This window comes from Plecotus auritus (genome assembly GCF_963455305.1).
Source record: "Plecotus auritus genome assembly, chromosome: X".
NCBI lineage: Eukaryota > Metazoa > Chordata > Mammalia > Chiroptera > Vespertilionidae > Plecotus > Plecotus auritus.
The window spans coordinates 757,972-772,971 of NC_137784.1; the positions used below are offsets into that span (position 1 = coordinate 757,972).

The 15,000-nt window shown below is 53.4% G+C and overlaps 2 protein-coding genes across 2 annotated transcripts in view; one reads left to right on the forward strand and one right to left on the reverse strand.

Annotated features, from left to right (window-relative positions):
* The window catches only part of ASMT (acetylserotonin O-methyltransferase), a gene marked incomplete at both ends in the record, with an annotated part of 8,412 nt that extends 3,385 nt beyond the window's left edge, over window positions 1-5,027 (forward strand). The window contains 5 exons of the mRNA XM_080652168.1: window positions 969-1,037; window positions 1,657-1,775; window positions 3,236-3,376; window positions 4,191-4,313; window positions 4,816-5,027. Coding sequence (XP_080508294.1) covers window positions 969-1,037; window positions 1,657-1,775; window positions 3,236-3,376; window positions 4,191-4,313; window positions 4,816-5,027 — 664 coding nt within the window. The remainder of the gene's footprint in view (window positions 1-968; window positions 1,038-1,656; window positions 1,776-3,235; window positions 3,377-4,190; window positions 4,314-4,815) is intronic.
* DHRSX (dehydrogenase/reductase X-linked) overlaps window positions 1-15,000 on the reverse strand; it is a 259,390-nt gene that overhangs the window by 186,673 nt on the left and 57,717 nt on the right. The window lies entirely within an intron of this gene.

The following is a 15,000-nucleotide window of genomic DNA, read 5'->3' on the forward strand; positions in this document are numbered from 1 at the left end:
CCAGCTGGCCCTCCAACTGAAGGTAGACCAGCTGGCTTTCCAGTTATAAGGCATTTGAAAAGGAGGAGGAGGAGGAGGAGGAGGAGGAGGAGGAGGAGGAGGAGGAGGAGGAGGAAGAGGAGGAGGAGAAGCAGGTGGAGGAGGAGGAGGAGGAGGACAAGGAGGAGCTGGGGTAGACCAGCTGGCCACCCCACTAGCTGCAGGTGGACCAGCTGGCCCTCCAACTGAAGGTAGACCAGCTGGCTTTCCAGTTATAAGGCATTTGAGGAGGAGGAAGAGGAAGAGGAGGAAGGAGGAAGAAGAGGAGGAGAAGCAGGTGGAGGAGGAGGAGGAGGAGGACAAGGAGGAGCTGGGGTAGACCAGCCGGCCCTCCCACCGAAGGTAGACCAGCTGGCTTTCCAGTTACAAGGCATTTGCTATCCACACAGGCTGGTTGAAGCGTCACTTTAGAGCGTGGTGTCCCCAGATGGCACATCCAACTCTCTTTTTTTCATATATGTTTTTTAAAATATGTATTTTTATTGATTTCACAGAGGAAGGAAGGGGGAGAAAGAGAGAGAAACATCCATGATGAGAGAGAATCATGGATCGGCTGCCTCCTGCACGCCCCCTACTGGGGATGGAGCCCACAACCCGGGCATGTGCCCTTGACCGGGAATCGAACCGTGACCTCCTGGTTCATAGGTCAACGTTCAACCACTGAGCCACACCGGTGGGGCCGTCACTCTTTCTATTACATTTCATTCCTCCTTGGCCCACATCAGAGAACTGAGCTGGAAGGGGACCCTGCAGGCCTGAACACGCGTGTCTTTGGCCCTAGAAACGAAAGCATGACTGTGTTTCGCCCGTCCGTTACGCCTCCTGCGTGTCCCGTCTGGGATTGAAGGGGAGGATGGGTGACCACCTCTATGGATTAGTTGACCAATAAAGGACTCTCTCATCACTCCTTCCTCCTTCCCTGATTTCAGAGAAGGGAAGAACCAGTATCTGAAGGCCTTTGGGGTTCCCTCACACCAGCTCTTTACCGCCATCTACAGGTAACGCAAAATCCTTACTCACATAGCATTATTATTATTATTATTATTATTATTATTATTATTATTATTTTAGGTGATGCGGTATTTTATTTATTTTTATTTGTTTAAAGCCTGTTTTTGTTTGTTTGTTTTTTAAAATAATTTTATTGATTTCAGAGAGGAAGGAAGGGGGAGAAAGAGAGAGAAACATCCATGATGACAGCGAATCACGGATCGGCTGCCTCCTGCACGCCCCCTACTGGGGATGGAGCCCACAACCCTGGCATGTGCCCTGACTGGGAATCGAACCCTGACCTCCTGGTTCATAGGTTGACGCTCAACCACTGAGCCACACTGGCTGGGCAATGTAGAACTTTATTGATTGATTGGGCAATGTAGACTTCTGTTGATGAATGATTGATTGATTGATTTGGATTTGATTTCAGAGAGGAAGAGAGAGAGAGAGAGAAAGATCCATGATGAGAGCGAATCATGGATCGGCTGCCTCCTGCACGCTCCCTCCTGGGGATGGAGCCCACGACCCGCGCATGTGCCCTTGACCGGGAATCGAACCGTGACCTCCTGGTTCAGATGCTGCATGGTTTTGACGAGTTTGGTTTCCCGGGGTCTCCCACGCCAGGTCCGAGGGGGAGCAGCTGCTGTTCATGCGGGCCCTGCAGGACGTCTGGAGTGTCCAGGGGAGCAGCGTGCTGTCTGCCTTTGACCTGTCACCGTTCTCTCTCATCTGTGACCTCGGGGGTGAGATTCTTCTCCACATGTTTACGATTCTATGGGGAGTGTCTGGACCCTTGTTTTATTTTTTGTTTTTTTTTGAAATATATACATTTTTATTGATGTCAGAGAGAAAGGGAGAAGGGGAGAGAGGGATAGAAACATCCATGAGGAGAGAGAATCACGGATCGGCTGCCTCCTGTACACCCCCTACTGGGGATGGAGCCCACAACCCAGGCATGTGCCCTTGACCGGGAATTTAACCGTGGCTCACTGGTTGACGCTCAACCGCTAAGGCCTGGCCAGCAAGGTCCTTGTGAGTGTGTGTGTGTGTGTGTTTAATCCTCCCTCAAGGACTGGTGATATTTTTCCCATTGATTTTTACAGAATGTGGAAGGGAGGGAGGGAGGAGGAGGCAGAAAGAGAGAGAGAAACATTGATGTGAGAGATACACGTCGATTGGTTGTCCCCCATCCCCACCCTGACGGGGGGGGGGTGGTGCCTGGGATCCAACCTGCAACTCAGGGACGTGCCCTTGACCAGAATCGAACCCGGGACCCTTCTGTCCAAGAGCCGCTGTTCTAACCACTGAGCTACGTCATCTAGGGCCGTGGTCGGCAAACTGCGGCTCGCGAGCCACACGCGGCTCTTTGGCCCCTGGAGTGTGGCTCTTCCACAAAATACCACGGCCTGGGCGAGTCTATGTTGAAGAAGTGGCGTTCGAAGAAGTTTAAGTTTAAAAAATGTGGCTCTCCAAAAAAATTTCAATCGTCGTCCTGTTGATATTGGGCTCTGTTGACTAATGAGTTTGTCGACCACTGGTCTAGGGCCTTATTAATTTCTGTTAAATATGTTTTTATTAATTTTAGAGAGAGGAAGGGAGAGGAAGAGAGAGAGAGACATCCATGATGAGAGAGAATCATGGATCGGTTGCCTCCTGCACGCCCCCCACTGGGGATCGAGCCCGCAACCCGGGCATGTGCCCTTGACCAGGAATTGAACTGTGACCTCCTGGTTCATACGTTGACACTCAACCACTGAGCCACACCGGCTGGGCAATGTAGAACTCTATTGATTGATTGATTTCAGAGAGGGAGAGAGAGAGAGAAACATCCATGAGGAGAGAGAATCATGGATTGGCTGCCTCTTGCACGCCCCCTCCTGGGGATGGAGCCCACAACCCGGGCATGTGCCCTTGACCGGGAATCAAACCCAGGACTTCCTGGTTCCTTGGTTGACGCTCAACCCCTGAGCGAGAATCCGAGTTTCTGACAACCTCCCGGGATGTGGCCGGTCCATGGGCCACACCAGCATCGTCACGGGCATCTCTCAGCCTACGAATGGATGCTTTAGTCCGGGATGCCATCTTGTCCTTCTCCCCCAGAGGCTGGGAGGCAACCCCAGGGAAGGCCTCCTGGCCCCTCAGGGGTTTATGGGGGCTGCTCGCACCTTCCTCTCTGCCCGTCCCCCTCTGTGTCCACTCCCAGGCTGCTCTGGGGCTCTGGCCAAGGAGTGCGTTGCTCTGTACCCGGGGTGTCGGGTCACCATTTTCGACATCCCAGCGGTGGTGCAGACGGCCAAGAAACACTTCCTGTCCCCCGAGGAAGGACGCATCGGCTTCCACGAAGGTGGGTGTTCGCCTGCTGTCTGTGTCCGCGGGGCAACGTGGGTGCGTCCCCGAGGCTGGGAGAGGCCAGCGGTGGAGGGTCTGAGTGACTTCTCCACTCTCCAAAGACTTTTAAAAAATACATATTTTTATTGATTTTAGAGAGGAAGGGAGAGAGAGAGGGAGGGAGAGAGAGAGAGAAACATCCATGATGAGACAGAATCATAGATCGGCTGCCTCCTGCACGCCCCCTACTGGGGATCGAGCCCACAAACCAGGCCTGTGCCCTTGACTGGGAATCGAACCTGTGACCTCCTGGTTCCTAGGTCGATGCTCAACCCCTGAGCCACCCTGGCCAGGCCATGTAGAACTCTATCTATCTATCTATCTATCTATCTATCTATCTATCATCTATTCATCTATCTATATCTATCTATCTTTCTATCTCTATCATCTATCTATCTATCTATAACTATCTATCATCTATCTATCTATCTATCTATCTATCAATCTATCTATCTCTATCATCTCTCTATCATCTGTCAATCAATCTATCTAATTTATTTCAGAGAGGAAGGGAAAGAGAGAGAGAGATAGAAACATCAATGATGAGAGAGAACCATGGATCGACTGCCTCCTGCACGCCCCCTACTGGGGATGGAGCCCGCAACCCGGGCACGTGCCCTTGACCGGGAATCAAACCGTGACCCCCTGGTTCATTGGTTGACATTCAACCGACTGACCCACCTCGGCCGGGCCCAGGTGACCTTTCCTTTGGTCCGGTCCAATGGGATTGGATCGAGGGCTGATCCTGGGACCCCTCCGCTGTGTTCCAGGCGATTTCTTTGAAGACCCTCTCCCAGAGGCCGATCTGTACATCCTGGCCCGGGTCCTACACGACTGGGCCGATGAGAAATGCTCTCGCCTGCTGGCGAGAATCCATGAGGCCTGCAAGCCAGGTAGGTGGCGGGAGGGGGCCACGGTCCCAGCGGTCCTGTGAGGTCCGGTCATCCATCTAAAGACCCATGAGGCCATGGGGCAGCCTGTGGGTGGCATGAGGTCCCTGCCCTGAAGGTCCCCTGAGGTCCACTCATCCTGAAGTCCATGAAGAGGAACGGAGGAGGCCAACAGGGGTTAAAGAATGATGAATGGGCCCTGGCCGGTGTGGCTCAGTGGATAGAGCGCCGGCCTGCGGACTGAAGGGTCCCGGGTTCGATTCCGGTCAAGGGCATGTACCTTGGTTGCAGGCACATCCCCAGGTGGGGGGTGTGCAGGAGGCAGCTGATGGATGTTTCTCTCTCATCGATGTTTCTGACTCTCTCTCCCTCTCCCTTCCTCTCTGTAAGAAATCAATAAAATATTTAAAAAATAAATAAAAATAGGAGAACGAGGACAGGGAGCAGGAGGCTGTGGGGCCTCTGTCTGGTTGGGGTGCTCATCCCGCCTGTCCCCCTGTCGCAGGTGGAGGGGCCCTGGTCATCGAGAGCCTCCTGGACGCCGACGGGCGGGGCCCTCTGACCACCCAGCTGTACTCGCTGAACATGCTGGTGCAGACGGAAGGCCGGGAGCGGACCCCCGCCCAGTACCGGGCGCTCCTGGCTGCCGCCGGCTTCGGGGACGCCCAGTGCAAGAGGACCCCGGGCACGTACGGCGCCATCCTGGCCAGGAAGTAGCGCCCCCTACGGGTCTGCTGCTGCTGCTGCTGCTGCTGCTGCTGCTGCGGACACACAGAAAGAGTCACCGGCAGGGCTCCGGGGGTTGAGCATCGACCTAGGAACCAGGAGGTCAGGGTTCGATTCCCGGTCAAGGGCACAGACCCGGGTTGTGGGCTCCATCGCCAACCAGTAGGGGGCGTGCAGGAGGCAGCTGATCCATGATTCTCTCCCTTCCTCTCTGAAATCAATAAAAAAAAATATATTAAAAAATAGTCCATTAGCTCTAGCTGGTGTGGCTCAGTGGATGGAGCATCAGCCTGCAGACGGAAGGGTTCTGGGTTCGATTCCCGGTCAAGGGCACATGCCCGTTTGTGGGCTCCATCCCCAACCAGTAGGGGGCATGCAGGAGGCAGCCGATCCATGATTCTCTCTCCTCATGGATGTTTCTCTCCCTCTTCCTTCCTCTCTGAAATCAATAAAAATATATATATATATATATATTAAAGAATAGTCCATTAGCTCTAGCTGGTGTGGCTCAGTGGATAGAGCATCAGCCTGCGGACTGAAGGGTCCCGGGTTCGATTCCGGTCAAGGGCACGTACCTTGGTTGCGGGCACATCCCCAGTGGGAGGTGTGCAGGAGGCAGCTGATCGATGTTTCTCTCTCATCGATGTTTCTAACTCTCTCTCCCTCTCCCTTCCTCTCTGTAAAAAATCAATAAAATATTTTTAAAAACACACAAAAAGACATGGATTTTATATCATTCCATTTCATGACACTTTATTGCAATGTCTTCTGTCCACCCCACGGGCATCAGGACGTGGGCGACTTGGGGACATCGTTCTGCCTCCCCGCAGGTGGCGCTTTCTGAAAGGACCCCTTTCTCGTGGCCCCCTGGTCCCCGCCCCCTGTGCCCCTCACATCCCAGCCCACAGGGACCCGGTGGGAAATGAGCAATTCCAACCGCGGACAGCAGAGGGCGCTGCTGCTCCATCATCGCCTCAGCCTTCTCCTGGGAAACTCATTTATTTTTTATTTTTTATTTTTTTGGAAACACGTGTTGCTTGCAGGAGAGCTGACATTTTGGCAACCTCCCTGTCCCCTTTGGAGGAAAAAAAAATATATATATATATATATATATTAACCCTGACCGGTGTGGCTCAGTGGATAGAGCGTCGGCCTGCAGACTGAAGGGTCCCGGGTTCGATTCCGGTCAAGGGCATGGACCTTGGTTGCGGGCACATCCCCAGGTGGGGGCGTGCAGGAGGCAGCTGATGGATGTTTCTCTCTCATCGATGTTTCTAGCTCTCTCTCCCTCTCCCTTCCTCTCTGTAAAAAAAAAAAAAAAAAAAAAAAAAAAAATCAATAAACAAAACTATGCTAAGAATTTACAAAGCAGATCTAGCAGGTTTGACTCTGGAGAGAGCATCAGCCTGCGGACTGACGGGTCCCGGGTTCGATTCCCGGTCAAGGGCACATGCCCGGGTTGCGGGCTCGATCCCAGGTGGGGGGCGTGCAGGAGGCAGCTGATCCATGATTCTCTCTCCTCATGGATGTTTCCCGCTCTCTCCTCTCTCTCCCCCTCTTCCTTCCTCTCTGAAATCAATTAAAATCTATTTTTTAAAAGAAATACAAAACCTCCCTGGATGATTGCATTGGTAGATAATACACGGGGTGGCCAGATGAGGATGATCTCTGAACACATCATCATCTGGCCACTCCGTGTCGATCCTATAGAATAAAAGGCTCATATGCACATGGTCCCCTCGACCGGGAGTTCGACCAGCAGGCAGGCCGGCCAACCGCCCATGTCCCCTCCCCCTGGCCAGGCTGGCCGGACCCCACCCATGCACAAATTCATGCACCGGGCCTCTAATATATATATATACACACTGAGTGGTTAGATCATTATGGGTTCAGAGCTCATCATCATCTGGCCACTCCGTGCAGACATTTCTAGAAATTCCATGCACGTCTGAACAATGCTGTCCGCCTAGGATTGGGGAGACGGGAGGGGGCCCTCGGGGAGTGGGTGTGTTTTCTCCCTCCCCCATTTCCTGGCACAGACTCTGAGGGTGACAAGTCCCCCCCCCCCCACCCCACACGCCTCTGAAACCTTTTTAAATCAAAGGCTGTGACCTCCACTGGCCACTCAGTGGGGAGATCCAAGGGATGGACAAAGGGCCGTGTCTGTGTCCTGGAGGGTCTGTGAGCAGAGGGGGTGTTGGGAGTCTTGGCCTTTGATGGAACGCGTCTCCTGCCTCCTCGTTAGCCTCCTCGTTCGCTGTGGCCTCCCTTTCCTGGGGACCGAGGGGGGTCCTCCTAATGAATCGGGAACGCGTCCCCAGTTCGGTCCTGGAGTGCAAGGGGCAGGGGGGACCGGCAGGTGCACATCCGTCGCTGCCCCAGGCTAATGGCTCGCTGGTCCACCTCCCACATCCCTGCTCTGTGCTTGCAAAAAATTGGTTTAAATGTGTTTTTTATGGATTTCAGAGAAGAAGGGAGAGGGAGAGAGAGAGAGAGAGAGGGAGAGGGATAGAGAAACATCCATGATGAGAGAGAATCATGGATCGGCTGCCTCCTGCACGCCCCCTCCTGGGGATCGAGCCCACAACCCGGGCATGTGCCCTTGACCGGGAATCGAACCCTGACCTCCTGGTTCCTAGGTCGACGCTCAACCCCTGAGCCACACCAGCCGGACACCCCTTGCCTCCCTCCCCTCCCCCCCCCCCCATTTTTTAAAATGTTATTTATTTATTTTTTATTTATTTTTATTTTATTTATTTTATTTTTTTATTTTATTTTATTTTTTATTTATTTTATTTTTTTAGTTATTTTTTATTTTTTACTTTATTTTATTTTTTACACTCCCCCCATTTTTATTTTTATTTATTCATTCATTTATTTATTTTTAAAATATAATTTTATTGATTTCATAGAGGAAGGAAGAGAGAGAGAGAGAGAGAGAGAAACATCCATGAGGAGAGAGAATCATGGACCGGCTGCCTCCTGCACGCCCCTCACTGGGGATGGAGCCCACATCCCCAGGCCTGTGCCCTTGACCGGGAATCGAACCCGGGACCCTTGCGTCTGCCACCCAACGCTCTATCCACTGAGCCACCCCGGCCCGGGCCCCGACCCCTCTTGTTCAGATGGCGATGTTTCTGGATTTGTTTTCCCGAAGGCGTCCCCACGGGAGTCAGCCCATCCCGGCGGCCGTGTTGATCCCCGAATCATCCGGGTTATTTTTACACGGAGACGCTACTTCGTATGATGGGGAGAAGAACACGGAACCCTCCGACAACACCTCTGGGAATTGATAGAAATCAGCCGAAAGGGGTCGGTTGGGGTGACGGGCCCAGGGACAGAGGTGTCCTGACTTGGGGGAGGTGTGTGTGTGTGTGTGTGTGTGTGCATGTGGGGGGGTGGGAGGGCTGGGAAAAGGGGGGCTGGTGAATGGCAGGAATATCTCTCTTCCCTCTGAAATGGGGTGCATCGATGGAGCCTGTTATTCTGTTCTCAGAGGTCAGCATGGACATGGACACGGATGCTGGGGTGTCAGGGTGGCGGGGGGGGGACCGTGTGCTGAGCCTTCTGGCTGCTGTAGAGTCACTCACGACCGCCCAACTCACAGAAGGATTCTACGCTGAGCGATGGGCCCCCCCCCAAAAAAAAAAGATCTGTCCTCGTCCTGACCCCCCAGGATCTGGGAAGGGGACCTTGTTTGGAAACGGTGTCTTTGCAGATGGGAGGGAGGGAAGGGCCGGAGATGAGGTTGTCCTGGGTCGGGACAGGGTCCTCGTCAGACACAGAAGAGGCCCTGGCTGGTGTTGCTCAGTGGATAGAGCGCCGGCCTGCGGGCTGAAGGGTTTCGGGTTCGATTCCCGGTCAAGGGCACAGGCCCGGGTTGTGGGCTCGATCCCCAGGTGGGGGGCGTGCAGGAGGCAGCCGGTCCATGATTCTCTCTCCTCATCGATGTTTCTCTCTCTCTCTCTCTCTCTCTCTCTCTCTCCCTTCCTCTCTGAAATCAATCCTCTATAATAAAAGCCTAATATGCTAAGTGTCCGGTCATCTGGTCAACCGTTCAACAATCAAAGCGTAATATGCTAATGATAGGCTAAGGCCGCTCAAAGGCTCGCTATGACGTGCACTGACCACCAGGGGGCAGACGGTCGACCGGTTGACCAGTCGCTATGACGTGCACTGACCACCAGGGGGCAGACAGTCGACCACCCGACCAGTTGCTATGACGTGCACTGACCACCAGGGGGCAGACAGTCGAACCGGTCGACCAGTCGCTATGACGTGCACTGACCACCAGGGGGCAGACAGTCGACCGGTCGACCAGTCGCTATGACGTGCACTGACCACCAGGGGGCAGACAGTCGACCGGTCGACCAGTCGCTATGACGTGCACTGACCACCAGGGGGCAGGCAGTCGACCGGTCGACCAGTCGCTATGACGTGCACTGACCACCAGGGGACAGGCAGTCGACCGGTCGACCAGTCGCTATGACGTGCACTGACCACCAGGGGGCAGGCAGTCGACCGGTCGACCAGTCGCTATGACGTGCACTGACCACCAGGGGGCAGGCAGTCGACCGGTCGACCAGTCGCTATGACGTGCACTGACCACCAGGGGGCAGACGCTCTGACCGGTAGGTTAGCTTCCTGCTGGCGGTCCGGCCGATCGGGACTGAGCGAGACGGGCCGGACACGCCCTGGACCCCTCCCCCAGGCCCTTCCCATCCCCGATCCTGCACCCGAGGGGTCCCTCAGCCTGGCCTGCTCCCTCTCACCATCCGGGACCCCTCGGGGGATGTCGGAGAGCCGGTTTCAGCCCGATCCCGCAGGCCAGGCCGAGGGACCCCACGGGTGCACGAATTTCTGCACCGGGCCTCTAGGGAACATACATTTTTAAAAAAAATATGTATTTAAAAAGGAAACACACACAACGATCAGGAAACGATCGGGAGACTGGTCCCCGGGGGAGACTGTGTGTGAGCTTTAGCGACGATTCTGGAGACGGTGGGGCCAGCCGGACGCTGTTCTAGAAATCGCCCAGGATGGGGACCCTTTGTCCCACTCACGGCTCCCACCTGCACAGGGAAGGGAATCTCTGACTCAGCAGCTGTTCCCAGTCGCAGCCCGGACCTTCTCTTGGGGGGTGGACACGGGCAGGATCGGCCCCGAAAAACACAGCTGGGAGGGTGACTGGACGTTCCCATATAGCAGACGTCCACCCTCTCTCTGTGTCCTGCGAACCCGGGGTCCCAGGCCCGAGCTCCATCCGTCCGGACACCCCAAGGAGGGTCCCTCCTGCCTCTCCCAGCTCCTGGGGTTCCAGGCAGCCCTGGGCTGGTGGCCGCCTCCCTCCCATCTCCGCCTGACCCCTAAGGAGACACGTGAATGATCCGGGCATCTGTTTTTTTAAAAATTCATTTATTTTTTTAAAATATATATTTTTTATTGATGTCAGAGAGGAAGGGAGAGGGAGGGAGAGAGAGAAACATCCATGAGGAGAGAGAATCATGGACCGGCTGCCTCCTGCACACCCCCCACTGGGGATGGAGCCTGCAACCCGGGCCTGTGCCCTGGACCGGAAATCGAACCCAGGACCCTTCCGTCTGCAGGCTGACGCTCTATGCACTGAGCCACACCGGCCAGGGCCTGTTGATTATTTTTATTAAAAAAATATATACTTTTATTGGTTTTTACAAAGAGAGAAAGGGAGAGAGAAAGACAGAGAGGTGTGCTCTTGACCGGGAATCGAACCCGGGACCCTTCAGTCCGCAGGCCGGTGCTCTATCCACTGAGCCACACCAGCTAGGTTTAATTCAAATTTTTTAAAATATATTTTTTATTGATTTTTTTTTTTTATAGAGAGAAAGGGAGAGGGAGAGAGAGCCAGAAACATCGATGAGAGAGAAACATCCATCAGCTGCCTCCTGCACACCCCCCACTGGGGATGTGCCCGCCACCAAGGTACATGCCCTTGACCGGAATCGAACCCGGGACCCTTCCGTCCGCAGGCCGACGCTCTATCCACTGAGCCACACTGGCTGGGGCTTATTATTATTTTTTAAATATAATTTCACTTGAGGCCCGGTGCACAAAATTCATGCACGGTTGCGGGGGGCAGTATCCCCTCAGCCCAGCCTGCACCTTCTCCAATCAGGACCCCTCGGGGGATGTCCGACTGCCTCTCACTATCCTGGACCGCTGGCTCCTAATTGCTCACCTGCCAGCCAGCCTGGTCACCCCTTACTGCCCCCCCTTCCCCGCTGGCCTGGTCACCCCTTACTGCCCCCCCTTCCCCACTGGCCTGGTCACCCCTTACTAGCCGCCCTCCCGCTGGCCTGGTCACCCCCAACTGCCTCCCCTGCCGGCCTGTTCGCCCCACGCAGCCTGCTGTTCAGTCATTTGTTTGCCCCTCACAAACCCCCCTGCCGGCCTGGCCGAAGGCAGACATCTTGTGAGGGCGTGATGGTCTATTTGCATGTTACCTCTTTATGATATAGGATTGATTTCAAAGAAGAAGAAAGAAGGAGAGAGAGAGAGAGAGAGGGAGACAGAGAGAGAGAGAGAGAGAGAGGGAGAGAGAGAGAGAGAGAAACATCCATGAGGAGAGAGAATCACGGATCGCCTGCCTCCTGCACACCCCCCCCCCCCTTCCTGGGAATGGAGCCCGCAACCCGGGCCTGTGCCCTTGACCGGGAATCGAACCCGGGACCCTTCAAGTCCGCAGGCCGACGCTCTATCCACTGAGCCACACCGGCCAGGGCTTATTTTATTTTATTTTTTTTTTTTTGACGTCCTGCCTCTTCGGATGAAAAAACAGGAGACATCTCAGAAATCACCACACACACACACACACACACACACACACACACACACACACAGAAAATGAGGCGTTTTCAGAATGAAACGCCCGTCGCCTCCATCCCTAATTAAGCCCCATCGAGGCACTTTTGTAAGTTGGATGCAGATCCCTTGGCAATTAGCTGTGGGTTGGCTAAACACCCGATGTTGCAAATGAGGAAAATGTCCTGTTTTGGATGCTTTCATTCCCCCAAGATGCGCTCGGAGCGGGTGAGGAGAGGCACTGAGGTTGGGTGCCTTGGGAGTGAACCCCACGTCCTATGTCGTAGATTTGGGTCTCTTCCTTTTTTTAAAGAAATTTAAATTCTTTATCAGGGCCCGGGCCGGTGTGGCTCAGTGGATAGGGCGTCGGCCTGTGGACGGAAGGGTCCCGGGTTCGATTCCCGGTCAAGGGCACCTGCCCGGGGTTGTGGGCTCGATCCCCAGGTGGGGGCGTGCAGGAGGCAGCCGGTCCATGATTCTCTCTCATCATGGATGTTTCTCTCTCTCTCTCTCCCTTCCTCTCTGACATCAACAAAAATATATGTATTTTTAAAAATACAGCTCTTGCCCTGGCCGGTGTGGCTCAGTGGATAGAGCGTCGGCCTGCGGACTGAAGGGTCCCGGGTTCGATTCCGGTCAAGGGCATGTACCTTGGTGGCGGGCACATCCCCAGTAGGAGGTGTGCAGGAGGCAGCTGATGGATGTTTCTCTCTCATCGATGTTTCTAGCTCTCTTTCCCTCTCCCTTCCTCTCTGTAAAAAATCAATAAAATATACTTAAAAAAAATAAAAAATACAGCTCTCTCCACTATCTGTTAAATATCCAGTAAAGCGATATTTGGGGGAAAATAAAACAAGAAAGGAAGTTATTAAAAAAAAATAAATTGATCCTTGAGTGAGGATTATAAAAAAAAATAAAAATAATAAAATAAAAATGCAGCTTCTTTCAGATTCGGTGTGCGTTCATCACTAAGATAAATAAAAATGTATATTAGCCCTGGCTGGTGTGGCCCAGTGGATGGAGCGTCGGCCTGCGGACTGAAGGGTCCTGGGTTCGATTCCCGGTCAAAGGCATGCACCCGGGTTGTGGGCTCCATCCCCAGTAGGAGGTGTGCAGGAGGCAGCTGATCCATAATTCTCTCTCATCATGGATGTTTTCCTGTCCCTCTCCCTTCCTCTCTAAACTCAATGGAAAAAAAATATATAATAAATATATAATAAATAAAGTAAATAAAAATATTTTTGATATTTCAAGGAATACGGTTTTATCTTTTTTTTAAAATATATTTTATTGATTTTTTACAGAGAGGAAGGGAGAGGGATAGAGAGTTAGAAACATCGATGAGAGAGAAACATCCATCAGCTGCCTCCTGCACACCTCCCACTGGGGATGTGCCCACAACCCAGGTCCATGCCCTTGACCGGAATCGAACCCGGGACCCTTCAGTCCGCAGGCTGATGCTCTATCCACTGAGCCACACCGGTTTCGGCAAGGAATACGGTTTTAAATATAATAATATTACATGCAATAAACATTATTTAAAGGAAAGATTTTGCATATAATAATATTACACGTTCCCTAACCGGTGTGGCTCAGTGGATAGAGCGTCGGCCTGCGGACTGAAGGGTCCCAGGTTCGATTCCCGGTCAAGGGCATGTACCTTGGTGGCGGGCACATCCCCAGGTGGGGGGCGTTCAGGAGGCAGCTGATGGATGTTTCTCTCTCATCGATGTTTCTGACTCTCTATCCCTCTCCCTTCCTCTCTGCAAAAAATCAATAAAATATATATATATATATATATATATATATATATATTTTTTTTTTTTTTTTTAAGAAAAGAAGAAGACTATGCATAATTCAAGGAGCCTGGTTTCGGGAAAGCGTCGGACACAGAACCCCCTTTCCCCCGAGAGACCCTCCATCGGCCATCCCGGTGAAGCAGAATTACTTCACCTTCTGGCTGCCGGCCCCAGCTAATCCTCATGCATTATCCAAGCTCCAGGTGTCCTGCACACAGCCCCTCATTCCCTCCCCCCACCCCCCACCCCCACCCCCCAGCCCCTGGCCACAGGCCGAACCCTCATGGCCCACCAGTCCTGACAGAGCTCAGCCATCTCCGTAATCCGATTTGCTTTTGATCCGGGGCCTGATCTGGGGGGACAGACCTCAATGAAACCATCCAGGTCAAAGCCACCGGGGGGGGGGGGGTTGGAGGGGGATGCGTGTGCGTGTGGAGAGGGCAGGCTCCTCGATGGAAAATTATGAAAAAATAATCGCCCGGCCGGGGTGGCTCAGTGGTTAGAGCGTCGACCTCTAGGAACAAGTCAGGGTTCGATTCCCGGTCCAGGGCACGTGCCCGGGTTGTGGGCTCGATCCCCAGGTGGGGGCGTGCAGGAGGCAGCCGATCCATGATTCTCTCTCCTCCTGGATGTTTCTCTCTCTCTCTCTCTCTCTCTCTCTCTCTCTCTCTCTCTCCTTCTTTTAAATCCTCACCCATGGATATTTTGCCCAGTTATTTTTTATTTTTTTTTGAGAGAGAGAGAGTGGAAAGGAGGGGGAGAAAGAGAAACATCGATGGGAGAGAGACGCACCCATTGGCTGCCGCCTGCACGCACCCCAACCCGGGGCCTGGTATCGAACCTGCCACCCCAGGTACATGCCCTTGACCGGGATCCAACCTGGGACCCTTGGGTCTGAGGACTGTGGCGCTAAACATTGAGCGAATCTGGTTGGGGCTGAATTTTCTCTTCTTTTTTTAAAAATATATGTTATTGATTTTTTTTTTTTACAGAGAGGAAGGGAGAGGGAGAGAGAGTGAGAAACATCGATGAGAGAGAAACATCCATCAGCTGCCTCCTGCACGCCCCCCACTGGGGATGTGCCCGCCACCAAGGTCCATGCCCTTGACAGGAATCGAACCCGGGACCCTTCCGTCCGCAGGCCGACGCTCTATCCACTGAGCCACACCGGTTAGGGCTGAATTTTCTCTTCTTAATCCTCATCCAAGAATATATTTTTCCTAGAGGCCCGGTGCACGGATTCATGCACCCTTGGGGTCCCTCGGCCTGGCCTGTGGAGATCGGGCCGAAACCGGCTCTCCGACATCCCCCGAGGGGTCGCGGATGGT